Source organism: Copadichromis virginalis, linkage group LG9, assembly GCF_057382275.1.
Source record: "Copadichromis virginalis isolate Kocher_CV1m ecotype Utaka linkage group LG9, C_Virginalis_male_GT1.1, whole genome shotgun sequence".
NCBI classification, from domain to species: domain Eukaryota; kingdom Metazoa; phylum Chordata; class Actinopteri; order Cichliformes; family Cichlidae; genus Copadichromis; species Copadichromis virginalis.
The window spans coordinates 12722593-12737576 of record NC_140626.1 but is presented as its reverse complement, the minus strand read 5'-3'; the positions used below and the strand labels follow the sequence as shown (position 1 = coordinate 12737576).

Below are 14984 nucleotides of genomic sequence, written 5' to 3'. Positions count from 1 at the left end.
TCTTCACTGGCTTAAACCTGAAGGAGTTAGGATTTCTGTCCTCCTCATTCCTGTCTTTCCACAGTTCTTCCACCCCAGGAGACCCATTTTCCTTGAACTTTGGTTTAGCCTTTCCAGTTTTCACCTTTTTGGCCTGCTTGGGTGTGAGAGCTGCTGCATGTCGCCATGTAGAGGATGAGGGCCGTCGGGGCTCATAGTCTTCATCCTCAATAAAAAAAATAAATAAAATAAAATCAATGAGAAGAAGGTTTTAAAAAATGTGTGTGCATATAATAAATAGAATTATAACATATAATAACTCAAAGCATGCTTAGTCATCCAGGTATGGTTGTGTTTTCAATGGGAGAAAGTTTCATCATTTATCCAAGTGACTTTGTCAGTCTCAGATCACAAACAGCACCACCAACAGTGGGATGTGGTCAGTTTCATTGGCATTGTTGACTCCATACCGTCAATATGCAAAGCTGAGACTGAGGAAGTCATCTAGATGAGTGCTGAAATTTTATAACAAAAAGAACGCAACGACGAGCAGAGAAAGAAACAGACACTAAATATGAGAAGGGAACAGGGCAAAGAGGAAACCCCGGGAAACACAGCGGATGCTAATCACACAGGCGAGACGGTAGTGATGGGATTTCCGGCTCTTTTTAGAGAACCGGCTCTTTTGGCTTGGCTCACTAAAAAGAGCCGGCTCTTTCGGCTCCGAACCGGCTCTTCATGTTGTTTTGTTGCTTTAATTAATTTATTATTAACAATAATATAAAATTATGCACAAAAGGAATTACTAATGTAAAAAAAAGTGGTTTTATTTATATATGTTTATATATAAATATATGCGGTGGCCCCTAGAGACAAAACACGTAAAAACTCCAAAGCACATTCCCAGAGTTAACTGAACTTCCAAAACAGAGCTACCTAGATCACTTAAATTACACAATTGAAAGCATATGTGTATTTATACACAAGCACTCGTATATATTCAAATAATAATAAAAAAATGTTCATTTGTCGTTGGTACTTGCAGGCTTGTGTAGCCACTAGGTAACAAAAGCTCAACACTGCGCCTAGCATTCTGGAGCACTTCTGTTGTGTTTCGTACGTGCTTCAGAGTTTGTACGTGTTTTGGAGTTTTTACGTGCTTTGTCTTTAGGGGCCACCGTAAATATACTTTTATTTATTCACTCCACATAAAATGTAATAAATATTCATATAATACAAAAACCAACTAGTCACAGTTCAACTTTTAACTATTTAAATGTTCAGCATTTTCCTTTTAAACCAATTTAAAGTGAAACAACTCAAAACACTGCAAACCGCAGCACAATTAAATATAAATTAGACGTTGTTGTCCCTGGCTCTCTCTCTCCCGCTCTGTTCCTGTGCTACTGCCAGTGTGACTACCGCCCCTCCCCCCTCTGCCCAGCGCAAAGCACAAAGCTCACATGCGGAGTGAAGCGGAAAAAAGTGTGAGAGAGGGTGAGATAAAGGGAAGAAAAAAAACCAAAAACCCACGGCTTGCGATAAGGAGCCGGCTCTAAGAGCCATTTTGTTCGTGACTGACACATCACTACTGTGCAGTATGTGGCGAAGGCATGCGACAGCCAGCGAGCGAAAGGCAGAGGGAGCTGTGCTGCTGCTGGAATAGGGCTTTGGAGTTGACGTCACGCCGCAATGCATTATGGGAGCGCAGCGCCATTTTCGGGGTCTACGAATCAAACCAAACACACTGTGTTGGAACGACGACTACAAGAAAGATGCTTAAAAGCAGCTCAAAAGAGAATGAACTGTATAGAGACCGATTTCATTCAGAGGCGAAGCAGCGGTACTTGCAGAAAATAGCGTGCATTGGAAATGTGGACCCGTATGAAATACGGCCGTGGAGTAGAAACCCTGAAGACCAACCGCTATTGACGTAGCCTGACATATTTTCGTACCTTATCTGTGGAATCAGCGCGTACAAGTCGTCATTCAAGCAAAGGTAAGTCAGCTCGAGTACTGCGAGTGAAATGCGTTTGATTTCCCTGCAAACATTCAAATTAGTGCAGCATAAATTCATTCATGAGGGGAAATTACAGTGACAACATGTGGAGGCTGTTAGGTGGATAACATAGCGAGTTCAGTGCATTGATGTGACATTCTCCTGAAGGATTGTTATTCTTTATGGTTAAAGAAATTGCACTAATTTATTCATATTTATTATAAATAATCCTAATTAAACATCTTGCTTCCATGTTTTGTATCTTGTGTCACTAAAAATACATTTTATTTTAATTTTATATATTGATCAATGACCTGCAGAATCTCCTTATCATATTAAGGGATTCATAATTGTCACTTTATGCTTTCTCCATCTCTAAAGTGATGACATCCTTGCATTACCGGTACATACTTTAGGTTCATTTTCTGCAGGCAGATTTACACTATAACATGCAGCGTTCTATAGATGGACACATAAAGAAATGAAAAATTACATGTATGTGCTAACTTTCTAAACACTTTGTTACATTTATGATAAAGTAGATAAAACACATTTACGTCGGCCTTGGCTCATAGTTCTTGTCTTTAAATGAACTTTGTCTGTGTGTGTTTCAGGTCCTGCGCTCTCAAAGACTGAATGAACCAGCATTGCAGCCATGGGTCACTGTGAGCATCACAGGGAAGGTTGAAGCCGCCCACTGCAGCTGTAAGGCCGGAGTCGCAGAGACCTGCAGCCATGTCGCTGCTCTTCTGTTTAATGTAGAAGCAGCAGTGTTGATCTGTGGCATAAGGACTGTTACAGATGAACCTGCATACTGGGTTTTGCTGGGTAATATGACCAAGATACAGCCAGAGGTTGGCCATAAGATAGACTTCTCCTCTTCAGCTGCCCAAAAAAAGGCTCTTGATCAAAACATAAACAGACCATCTGTAGTGACAGGTAAAAGGAGCCGTCCTCAAAACAGAAAAATCCCACTTGCTACTTTGGAGGAGTTGTCACTGCTATTGGATACTTTGCTGGAACACAGTAAAGCTGTGGGTTGTGGGAATGACCCATAATGTTTTATCTAGGGGTCTACATTTATGCCTGTAGTGCACTGCCGTGTAAATAATTTGCATTTACTGAATATATACTGACTGAGTACCACTGTTCAAAAGTTGAATAAAGAAACAAACTAATTTTTGCCTCTTTTTTTTTTTTAACCCTTGTGTGATGTTCGTATTTTTGTTACTCAGCCAGTGTTCATGGGTCTGGTGGACCCGCTAGAGTTTTGGCTTTCCAAATTAACACTATCAAACAATTTTATGTTAAATTACTCAACAGATGTTTACTTCATCCCAATTACAAGACATATGAACAGCAAACATGGTTAATTTTTTCCCTTTACCTTTGTTAGATCACATTTATGAATTAATGTGCTTCTCGTTTTTCTTTTATATAAAATGTTATAAATAAATCAGTTATAATCAAGTGGAGTGAGTGGAAAGACAACACATTTACACGTGAAAAAATAATTAATTGTTTAATTTTTCTTTTCAAAAAAACTGAACACGGGTCTCACAGACCCGAACACCATACAAGGGTTAATTGAAACCACCTTATAGAACATCACATCAGTTACAATGTAGAATCCATGTCATTTATAGTTTACAAATGACAAAATATTTACACAAAATCATGAGTGTTTACATGACATCACCCACTACTAACATTACTTTATTTACTGTATCTTTTGAAAAAATACAGCAATTTTAACAGCACAAGACTTAAGAATATTTAACAGGAGCAGGTTTCATTCTTCCCTGGTTTTATTATCACACTGTTCACCAAAACGCAGCAAACCTTCACCATCTTATCCAGAAGGGTCAACTCTTCACCCTCACATGGAAGAAGTAATCTGATTGGCATGGTGGTATGTTTGCAGCAGGTCCCTTGTGTAGCGCTGGAACCCAGTCATGATGTGTTTCATCCATTTCATTGGCTGGTTTGCTGCAATAATGCCAAATAATTAGCATCTCTATAGATAGAAGGTAGTTCTGCAAAATCACTCAGTAGGATATTTGTTCTAATTTGCTATGAGCTCAGAGCGCATAGAAAATAAAACTAATAGGCTATAAAGAGTGATATGAACATATTTAGAACTTACCGGAATGAAAATGTCTGAAGCACCAACAGATATTTGGAGATGGAAGAGAACTGCACGTCAGCTCGTCTCACAGCTGCTATCCAGGCTAGACGCCTTCGTTTGGTAACATCAATACACGAGCTGCCTCATGTTGCTTCCAGGTTGGGAAAGAATGAAAAGATAAACCATTTTCAACCTTATTCTCTTGCCGGTCATGTGATCGAACATTGCAGCTGACCACACAGCAAATACGAACCATGGCTGTTGTGTGTGACTTCGCTCCCTTTTCACTTGCGCTAGACCCCCAAAATGGCGGATCGGGCCAAAATCCTTTCCACGCCCACCCCCCGTGACATCACGCTCCAAAGCCCTATAGGTATGCAAGTTTCTAAATGAAATAAATCACATTGACCTTGAAAATGTGGTTAATCTTAACCAAAGTCCTCAGTTATGTGAAAATGAATTGGAAATGCAAGTTGTGCAACTTCACAACCACAAAAAGATTAGACCTGCTGAAACACATCAGGCTAATACATGGGTATTTTGGTCGAGTCCACTCCATACCCTGCCTTCATGCAGATTGCCCTTGCACTGTCAAGACATGGGGTGCATTGAGGACACATTTGTCAAGGCATCATTCACAGTCATCCTAGCCAGGCAACATCCTTTCGTTCACATGCATTGTCTGTAATTCGTGCTCTTTTGACAATGAGAGGCAGTTTTTTGAACATTCTGGTGGCCATCTAAAAATGTTTGAAACTGTGCCATGTGTTTTTGAGGATTGTGATTATCTTTTGCAGCTTATGCGTGCCAAAGGAGGAGCTGCTGATTCCAAGATGAAACCTCTGCTGGACACTTTGAAAGACCTATGTTATTTGACTTTTTTCACAAATATGTAATTATGGAGGGCAGTGGGTAGCAAGAAGGTCCTGGGTTCAAAACCTGGTCTTTATGCATGGAGTTTGCATGTTCTCCCTGTGCATGTGTGGGTTCCCCCCAGGTACTCCGGCTTCCTCCAACAACAAAAGTCACATACCACATAGGTATATAACATTTAAAACAAATACAATATCCCATACAAACATGTAAAATATACAATAACAGATCAAATTAAGAAAACATGACTGTTAGGTTAATTGGTCTCTCCAAATTGACCTTAGGTTTGAGTGTGTGCGTGCATGGTTGTTTATCCTGTCTGTCTCTATGTTTCCTTGTGATTGACTGTCCAGGGTGTACCCAGCCTCTCACCCGTTGAAAGCTGGAGAGAGGCATCAACCATGTTTTTGTTTTGAAGTAATTCAGTCTTAATGTAAGTAAATCACTCCACTTAGTCTTTTCACTAAATGGTATCTCCCTACAGACACAGAGCATTGAGAAGAAAAGGGATCTCCTTATCTGCTGCCTCATTAGCTACCTCGGGGAAAGACAAGAAGATCTTTTTCATGACTGCCAGGTTTGTCATATTGATAACAGATTACTTATTAACTCAAGGGATCCGAATGTTCTTCTCTCCTGTCCTCTCCTATCCCCTGTTCTCCCCTTCTCCATTCATCTTCTGTCTGCTCCCCTCTTTAGATAAACTGAAATATATTGAAAAAGCATCTTAAATAAAATAAAACGTGTATGCTTTTTGTTTCTTTCTTTTTAACACGTAGGAATGTGAGGATTACACAGACAATATGATGAAGGTGATTGTGATCCACAACATCATGGCTGAGGAGGATCCATCAGATGTGTTCATTGTGATTGAGGGAAACCAAGTGATGGAGGGATGTGGAAGTCGAACAAAGGCATGTGTACTGCTGATGGGACTGTGTCGCGGGGTCCTCTCCTAAACTTCTCCCGAACAAATACAGGCGTAGTCGGAAAGCATTCAGTGTGGATAATTTATTTATTTTGCCGGCCTCCCAGGTGCACAAAAAGTTATTTACAAAGAAAATAGAACTGACTTAAGTCAGCACAAACAAACATCTATATACAAAACACAGTCTGCATGTTACCCTCTCTGTAACAGCTCACTGGACAAAAGACAACAGGTGGGCCCTGACCGCCTTATCTTATACCCCATAGCCCCTCCCACTAGGCGTAATAGTCATCTCTTTATTATTTCTTTTATCAAACCGTCTTTCCCCCTCAGCTTATTCCCTGCTGTAGTCCTACAATACATATATGTATATACAGACATTTATGGCCACTTCCCGGCAGCCTACAGTGTTTCACAATAACACCAAACAAACCAAAAGAATAATGCAGTTCACGTGACTCTTCAAGCGCGCGCGAACCCACTATTTAAACCCCGGAACCCCATACCATCGGCTTGCATAACCCCCGTATAATTCGGCGATCATAGCGAGTCTCCGCGACCGGCTTTATGGAAGGTAAGTGGGAAAATACGTTGGCCACCTTCTGCGCTGCTCAAACTATACCTCTCACCCCTTTTTGTTTATCTGCCCGGTCGCCGAAAAGCCGCGCAGCCCCGGTAATTGTAAAAACTAATGGTGGTGGTGCGTGTATGCGCCCAGATCAGCTGTCGGCGGCTCGGGACGGGGTGACTCCGTCACAGACTGATATATGCCCTCAACCTCGAATATCCGAAGGAGCTGAAGAACACATCTGACACTTTTCAAAAACTTTTTTGGAACTTGACGGTACGAAACTACTGAAAAGGGTCCACGGCCTCAAAAATAAGCTTATGCAATGCACACACATTTCCCCTCTTGTTCCCAGAGGATATTTTGTCCAGACATAGCTTGATGGAGCTGACAGCAAGCACAGAAACTATTGAATGTTGGTGTTAGTGTTCTGTTCTATCTATACATATGTTTGATAACGTACATGCACAGAAACAACCTCGTAGAGTTTCTGTATGTGCTTTTGGCTTTTAAAATGGACTAAGTGGCCTAAGTGGCCTTTGAAAGTGTTGTCTGCATTAGCTGTTGTGTTGCACTTTATTCTGTGTTTTTATGGAATAAAAACATTGAGATGATGAACCATTTGAATATCTTTTTTGGGGGGGTACATTTTACCTTATATGAATAGGTAATGTTTATCAAGTGATAATAATTAAATTTTATTAGTAATTATCAGGTATTACCAACTAGCAAACAAGAGATAATTTTACCTCATTTCAATGAGTAAGTAGCTGTTGAATGTATACATAAATATGGGGTAAATTTTACCCAATTTAATTAAGTATTCCATAGCTTTTTATTGAAGCTATTTTATACACAATATATTGAACTAAATCTACCACAAAAAAGTCTATGCAAATTGTTACCTCAGATTTATTGGGTAAATTCTATAGATGACTTCTTACAGTGCACACAACCCAGGATTCAAATCATGAATAGATAATGGGCTTGGATTTACATCACTATGAATGAAATGTGCTCTATTTGGAAGCAGCCGCCCCCCCCCCCCCTCTCCCTTTCGACGGGTTGTGTGTGAGACTTTAAAGCAGCAAACTGTAAATTATAAAATTTAAATTGTTATTGATCCCTTTACCACGAGTCCTAAAGTGTATATTTATTTTCTTACTCTTCTTATATTTATTGTTTGTTTACTTGCACTGCTGTAACTGGAGCCTCGTCGTCTCGTCTCTCTACATACTGGACTGTATGTAGCGGGGTTTAAGTTTACTTTGACTTCAGCAGGCGCACCGAGGGCTCTCGTGCTCACTTTTCGCGTACAGAATTTCGAAAAAACATCGGTGCAAATTATAAGTCTGTATCATGATGTCTGGTGTTTTCGTGTTTATTGGTTTGTTTTTATTTTGTTTTATTTTGCGAGTTGGTTATTAGATGCTGCTCCAGCCACCAGTGAATCCCTCACCGCCCCGCCCTCTCTTCCCTGTGCCGCAAGCAGCAGGCGCACTTCGCAAACGGAGGGCGCCCTTACTCCCAGCAAATGGGCGATAGAAAACCAATAGGTGCCTATGACATTCCCAATATGCGCTGGCTGATGTCGGGGCAGAATGAGTACGAGCAATTTATTTTTGTTTTTTTGCAGATGCCCGTGATGCCGCCCCCCACCACGATGCTGCCCCGGGCAACCGCCCGTGTCGCCCGTATCAATAACCGCTACTGTTCTTAATTTATAAGAACATATTTCACTTTGCATCCCAAAAAAACGGCACTTTTCTAAACAGCATGTATGTTGTCTGTTACTTTTTGTGCAGTTCTGTTAAAAGGTTAAACTTACAAGTGAGTGGCAGAAAAAAAGACTGCTGCAGTAACTTCCTCTTTTGCTGAACATAATCAGGAAGGACAAGAAACTTTTTACATTGTTTTAGTCTTTGGGTGTTTCATTAGTTCTTCTTCTGACATTGGCAGCAACTAGTTCATGTTTTATTGTAATTCTGCTTCATTTCATTCTACAGTTACAAGACTTCACTTGAGCTCCTTAGGTAAGAGATCCTTTCGTGTTTGGTTTTTTCCTTCTTAAATTAAATTTTAAATTTGTAATTCATCTAATACAGATACACAGTATTGTTAGCCAGAAATCATGTTTAAAACAGTAGTATTATTTCAGAGGAAGAGACATTTATGACTGCAGTATATATTGAAAGCAGGGAAACACATGTCTTTTTTAAAAAAATACATTTGATTCACAACTGGTTTGGTTACTAAATGGTTGTTTGTCTAAAGATAAACACTTTAAAATCATTATTGATTATCTACATGCAGATTCTGGGCCTTTTTATTAATCGGGCCTTTTGTTTAATGGTGAACTTTACATGTATGTAGAAAACTTTTTAAAAAAATCCAGTTTCATGCACCTTAATGCAGCCACTGTCACAAACACCACCAGCATAAAGATTTACTTTCAGTAACATCCAAGCAAAGTTACAAAAACATGTTCAGCAGACATTAAACTTACTGCTGTGCTATTTTGGTGTCGGCAGAAGTTTGATTTTGAAGCTGTTTTTCAACCAAGACAAGAAACAAAAGGGGGTCAGCTGATGGCTATTCAGCATCAACATGTTAAGTGGGTATTTATTGATGTTTTGTTATCTGTATGAATTCAGTTTTCTGTGTTTTGTTATTGTTTTTCAGTGCACACAGCTCCACTGAACTTCAATCTGAACATGATGACAGTTGGCATGTTACTGATTGTCCTCTTTCTTTCAGGTGAGCTGTTTTATATATGATCACTGTCTTTAATGTTTGTTACTCTGAGTTTTTACAATGAATCCAACTTTTTAAATGGTGGAGGATAAATGGCTGTCACCTCAGGAATATCTGTTAAAACTTTACATATGAAAATCTCAGTGACTTACTAGGATGTATAAGTGTAGTTTGATGAACATTTAATAATGTTTAAAGAAGAATAATGAGGGTGTTAATGTAATAATTATTCAGTTGTATTTACAGGTACTTTGGCTGATTGTCCTGATGAAGCAGCAGTCTTCATAAATGCATCAAAGAAGCTGGAAGCACTGAGTGGATCTTGTTTGCAAATCCCATGTAGCTTCAGACCCAAAGACGAACAGAAATTTAAGAGCCCAAGAAAAATCTTTGGAGTGTGGATTAAAAATCGACCCAAATTTGGCAAAAATCCAAACAATGTGATCTTCAACAGTAGTGGAGCAGTTAGCATCTATCCAATGAGTATTACTGGGAACCTGAGTCAGAGAGACTGCACCACTCTGTTTTCTAATTTAACCACCACATACACAGACACATACTTCTTCAGAGTAGAGAGTGAACCATTCAAGGCAACAGCTGCTTGTGATCCTCTTCAAATAACAGTCAGAGGTAATAGTGTTTTGTTTTTGTTTTTCCAGTATTTTGTTTTGCCTATTAATAAACCTTCATTCAGGACTTTGATGTATTGTTTGATTATAATCAATATCTGTTGAGCAAATTTTGTGTTACAGTAGTAATGATTGTCCCAGCATGACACTCAGAAGATTGCTTGTTTTTTATGAATTCTACTCTGCCTTTATTTTAAGGACTTGATAACATTTATAAATCAAAGTATGAATTTAGAACAAGTTTGCAGATTTGAATCAGTGGTACAAATGTCACTGTGATTTTATAATGAATATGTATGTGAAACCACAGACTCTCCTTGGAGGCCCAATATTACAATCCCAGGTGATCTGAAGGAGGAGTCTGTCACTATAACCTGCTCAGCTCTCACTCCCTGTCCACACTCCCCTCCTCAACTCACCTGGAATCTCCAACAAGACTCTCACAACAAAACAGAGCAAAACACAGATGGAAGCTTTACAACTAAAATCCAGCAGAACATCACTCTGTCAGACACACATGATGGAAAGAAGATCAGCTGCTCTGCCAGATATCCTGTGAACCAAGGAAAAGACACCAAGACAGCAGAGACAGAAGAGACTCTCAGTGTTTCATGTAAGACAATCAGAGTTTGTTGCTGAACTGAATCCCATATGACAACATGATTTATGGGATATAATTTATTTCTCCAGATGCTCCTAAAGACACCTCAGCATCCATCAGTCCATCAGGTTTGGTGTCAGCAGGCAGCTGGGTGAACCTGACCTGCTCCAGCAGAGCCAAACCTCCAGTCAGCAGCTTCACCTGGTTCAAGAAGAGCAGAGATGGAGCTGTGAAAGTATCTGAAGGAGAGATTTACAGCTTCAATGTAACAGATGGAGGAGTTTATTACTGTGTGGCCACTAATGATCTGGGTAATCAGACATCAGGAGAGATTCATGTGACTGTTGGAGGTAAAGATAAAGGCTGAAGCCACTAATGCCATGCTTTTCTCCCATTTATCTTTTAGGTTTTCCTTGTTGATCTATTAATAACATTGGTACACTGAAACTTGACGATAATGTAACCAAAACAACTTTAACAAGGGTATCTTTAACTCCACATTATTATATATTGTTCGACTCACACAGAGTTTATTTTTCATGTACCAGGAAAGCAGAACAATCACTCCACGCTGGTCCTACTTCTTGGAGGAATCTCTGGGATCATCTTACTCATTTGTTTGATAATCTTTCTTTGGTAAGTATCAGACATCACATTAGAAGACATGATATTTAACTGTGATATTTTAGCTGCACTTTAAAATGTTTTTTTTTTCATCAAGCTGAAATCTACTCACACATATATTCAACATAAACAGATAAATTTTTATTGCCTCTTATGTCGTCCAGGTGGTTAAAGTCAACGCGTCAAACTCAACAACAGACTTGGGTAAGACAATACTGAACTCTGTAGCTGTTTACATGATTGTAAACAGCCACCTAGTCACATGCTTTCAAATGTCTAAAAACATGATTAAGAATGGACTCTATAGGTCTAAATCACAGATTTTACTTTGCTTATTTCATAGATTCAACCTCACGAAGAGCAGGTTGTTGAAGGGCCAGCAAATAACACAGAAAAAGAGGAAGAAAACATCCATTATGGAGAGGTCAGCTTCTCTAAGCTGGCATTTGAAGCATCCTCTGATTCAGTGCAGGACAGAGGACAGCAGCAGGATACGGTGTACGCACAGGTGAAAGTCAACAAGCCAGAAAACAGCTTAACACTGAGAGCTCATTGCCAAGAGGAACTCTACGCTGAGGTGAAGAAAAAATGAGAAGTATGCGTTTACAAACTATAAAGAATGAAATATGAATGTGGAGCCTTTAAATGAAAATGTGTCATAGTCACTGCCGAACAATTCAGTGAAGTAAAAAAAAGCTTTTTTTATGTTCACCCTCCTGTAGTAATTTCATACGGCTGGTTTCAGATTTTGATCTCTTATGATATTAAATATGCGTAAATAGAAGTTGCAGCAGTTCAGCAGGGAACGGTAAAGTGACTGGTACTTATATAAAGTGTTGGTCAAGTTACTTGAAAAAAGTAATTAGTAACTAATTACTGATTACTTCTCCAAAAAGTAACCCCATTATTTTACTGATTACTAATTTTCAAAAGTATTTAGTTGCTTAGTTACTTTTAAAAAAATTATACTCAACCTGAATAAAGCAACAGACCTTTCAGGCCAATTATGTTTTTTATGCATAATCTATCATATAAAATTGAATCAAATGGAAAGCCTCTTTTTAAAAATAGTTTTATGAGTTTTAATCTTTTAAAAAAATGTAATTATATGCAACTGTCTTTGACTTGAAGACATTTAAACCCATTTTCTGCATATTCTATGTCATGATCCTGGGCCATGTTGGCCCAGCATTCTTAGTTTCATGTATTTTTGTATTTTGTTCCTTATTTGATTTCCCCTTGTGACTTTTACCCCCTGTGTGCCTGTCTGTGTATCTGTGAGCCCTCGTTTCCCCTCGTGTTTCATTTAATGTTTTCCCCAGCCCATTATGTCTGTGCTCTCCCCGTGCTCCCTCTCTCCTCCTGTCTGCGCCTCTGTGTACTTCCTGTTTTACTTTGACAGTCTCCCGTCAGTATGCGTCATGTTGTGTTGCTCCTGCCCTGTCTCGTTATGATTATCTGTGTCAGCTGTGTTCCCCGTGTGCTCCCACCTCCCTCGTTAAACCTCTGTGTATTTATGTCCGCGTCTCCCTCTGTTTAGTGTCACATTCTCCCTCATTCATGGCCGTGTGTTTCTCTGTGTGCTAGTGTATTACTTCCCAGTGTAGTTTCTTATCAGTTTGTTTCGCTGTTTCCCTCCAGCAATAAAGCTGTGTTTTGAGTTCATTCCTGCTTCTGTGAGCTTGCGTTTGGGTCCACTTCCTGCCACACAGCCGAATCACGACATTCTAGCATATAAAATAAAATAATGTTTTGTGTCTACACGCGCTCTTTCTAGTAGATGCAAGTAAAACACAGCAAAAAATAACTAAAATCAAAGATTGAGTGGCACTAAGTCCTGTCGCTAGTGATGGCCAAATGAAGCTTTCTGAAGCACTGAAGCTTGTATTGAAAAACGGTTCATTACTCGAAGCTTTTCAACACAGTCCTCTCTGGTGACATCTGGTGGCCAAAAATACAAAGAGCAGCTTGAATCCACAAAATAAAACCAACTGCTTCATTATGATTGCCCACTCTACAGAGTGGAGTTTTGTCTGATATTGGGCCGCTGTTGTGTTGCTTTGAACGTGTATTTTTTGGTGGTTAAAAAAATGTGTTTTATTTGTTTAATAAATAGTTTTGACCAGTAAACTCTCCTTGTTTAAACATGCACCATGGTGTGGTCTTCCTTTGCTTGTGACTTCTTGATGTTAGTAAATACAATAATTGAAAAATACCACGTTTTATATATATATATATATATATATATATATATATATATATATATATATATATATATAATGTACAACACATTATGGAGTATGCTTCTGCTCTGAGGTCCTGCCTCCATGCACTTCATCATCATCATCATTTATTTATTTATATAGCACTTTAAAAACACACCTGGTAGACCAAAGTGCTGTACAATACTAATATGCACATAGTAATAGACATAGCAATAAAGTTAAAAACAATTAAAAAAATTAAAATAAAATAAAATAAAATAAAAATGTCAGTTACCCACAGAGTTAAAAGCCAGGGAATAAAAATAGGTTTTTAATAAAGACTTAAAAACTGGCACTGATGTAGCCTGTCTAATATGGAGAGGAAGGTTATTCCAAAGCATCGGCGCGGCAACAGAGAACGCTCGGTCTCCTCTAAGTTTCAGCCGTGACTTTGGGACCGAAAGCAGCAACTGCTCAGCTGACCGAAGGGAACGAGTGGGGATGTGGGGCTTCAACAAATCAGACAAATAAACAGGTGCCAGACCATTTAGAGATTTAAAAGCCAATAAAAGGACTTTAAAACGGATCCTGAATTCAATTGGAAGCCAGTGTAAAGAGGCTAAAATCGGAGTGATGTGATCAAATTTTCTTCTACCAGTTAAAAATCGTGCCGCAGCATTTTGCACTAATTGCAAGCGTGACAAAGTGCCCTGCCCAACCCCTGTTAAAAGAGAATTACAATAATCTAAACGTGAGATAATAAAGGCATGAATAACGCTTTCCAAGTCACGCTTGGAAAGAAAGGGCTTAACCTTTGATAAACGTCTGAGGTGATAAAATGCTGATTTTACCATCCCGTTTACATGGTCATCAAAGGTGAGTGCAGAATCAATTTTAACTCCGAGATTTGTGATCGAACTCTTTAGTTGGGAAGTCAAAGCTGCAAGATCAACATCCAGAGTATGAGAAGAACGATTTGGGCCAAATAAAATTGCTTCTGTCTTCCGATCATTAAAATTTAAAAAGTTGTTTGCCATCCATGCTTTGACATCAGTAAGGCAGTCAAGCAGAGGTCCAGTTGGGAGACTATCAGAATGACTAAGAGGTAAGTAGAGCTGGCAGTCATCTGCGTATAGATGGAATGGCACTTTATGCTTTTGGAAAATCGCGCCAAGGGGCAAGAGGTACAATGAAAACAATAACGGCCCAAGAATAGATCCCTGTGGAACACCCCAAAGCAGAGGGGCCACAGAGGATGAAGCCGACCCCAACTTAACACAAAATGTCCTATTTAAAATATAGGACTTTAACCACAAAAGTGCCGAACCAGTAATTCCCACACCGTGCTGTGAGCGGGAGATCAGCAAATCGTGATCCACAGTGTCAAATGCAGCTGTCATGTCCAACAAGACCAGCACTGCATATTTACCACGGTCTGTCGCTATCAGGATGTCATTCATAACTTTTACGAGGGCTGTCTCCGTGCTGTGGAATGGCTTAAAGCCGGACTGAAAGATTTCTGACAATTTAGAGTCATTCAAGTAGTCCATCAACTGAGTATAAACAATCCTTTCCAGAATCTTACTAAGAAAGGGAAGCTTAGAGATCGGTCTAAAATTTGATATGACTGAACTATCTAAGCCTGGTTTCTTAAGTAAAGGATGTATGACTGCATGCTTAAATTCCCTAGGTACTTG

The 14984-nt window shown here is 39.3% G+C and overlaps 1 protein-coding gene across 1 annotated transcript; it reads left to right on the top strand.

The window, feature by feature from the left end:
• Positions 1-8463: 8463 nt before the first annotated feature.
• On the top strand, positions 8464-13232 carry LOC146701467 (myelin-associated glycoprotein-like). The gene is made up of 8 exons (XM_085467808.1): positions 8464-8508; positions 9158-9232; positions 9476-9859; positions 10169-10471; positions 10549-10809; positions 11008-11095; positions 11248-11287; positions 11427-13232. The coding sequence occupies exons 2-8, from the start codon at positions 9190-9192 to the stop codon at positions 11673-11675; spliced, it is 1368 nt and encodes a 455-aa protein (XP_085323934.1). The 5' UTR covers positions 8464-8508; positions 9158-9189; the 3' UTR covers positions 11676-13232.
• Positions 13233-14984: the final 1752 nt, after the last annotated feature.

Excerpts from the sequence above, each read along its gene's own strand:
- LOC146701467 (XM_085467808.1), top strand. The coding sequence starts at position 9,190 with ATGATGACAGTTGGCATGTTACTGATTGTCCTCTTTCTTTCAG. Across the intron at positions 10,810-11,007 it reads GATTCATGTGACTGTTGGAG|GAAAGCAGAACAATCACTCC; the intron begins GTAAAGATAAAG and ends TTCATGTACCAG. Across the intron at positions 11,288-11,426 it reads AAACTCAACAACAGACTTGG|ATTCAACCTCACGAAGAGCA; the intron begins GTAAGACAATAC and ends CTTATTTCATAG.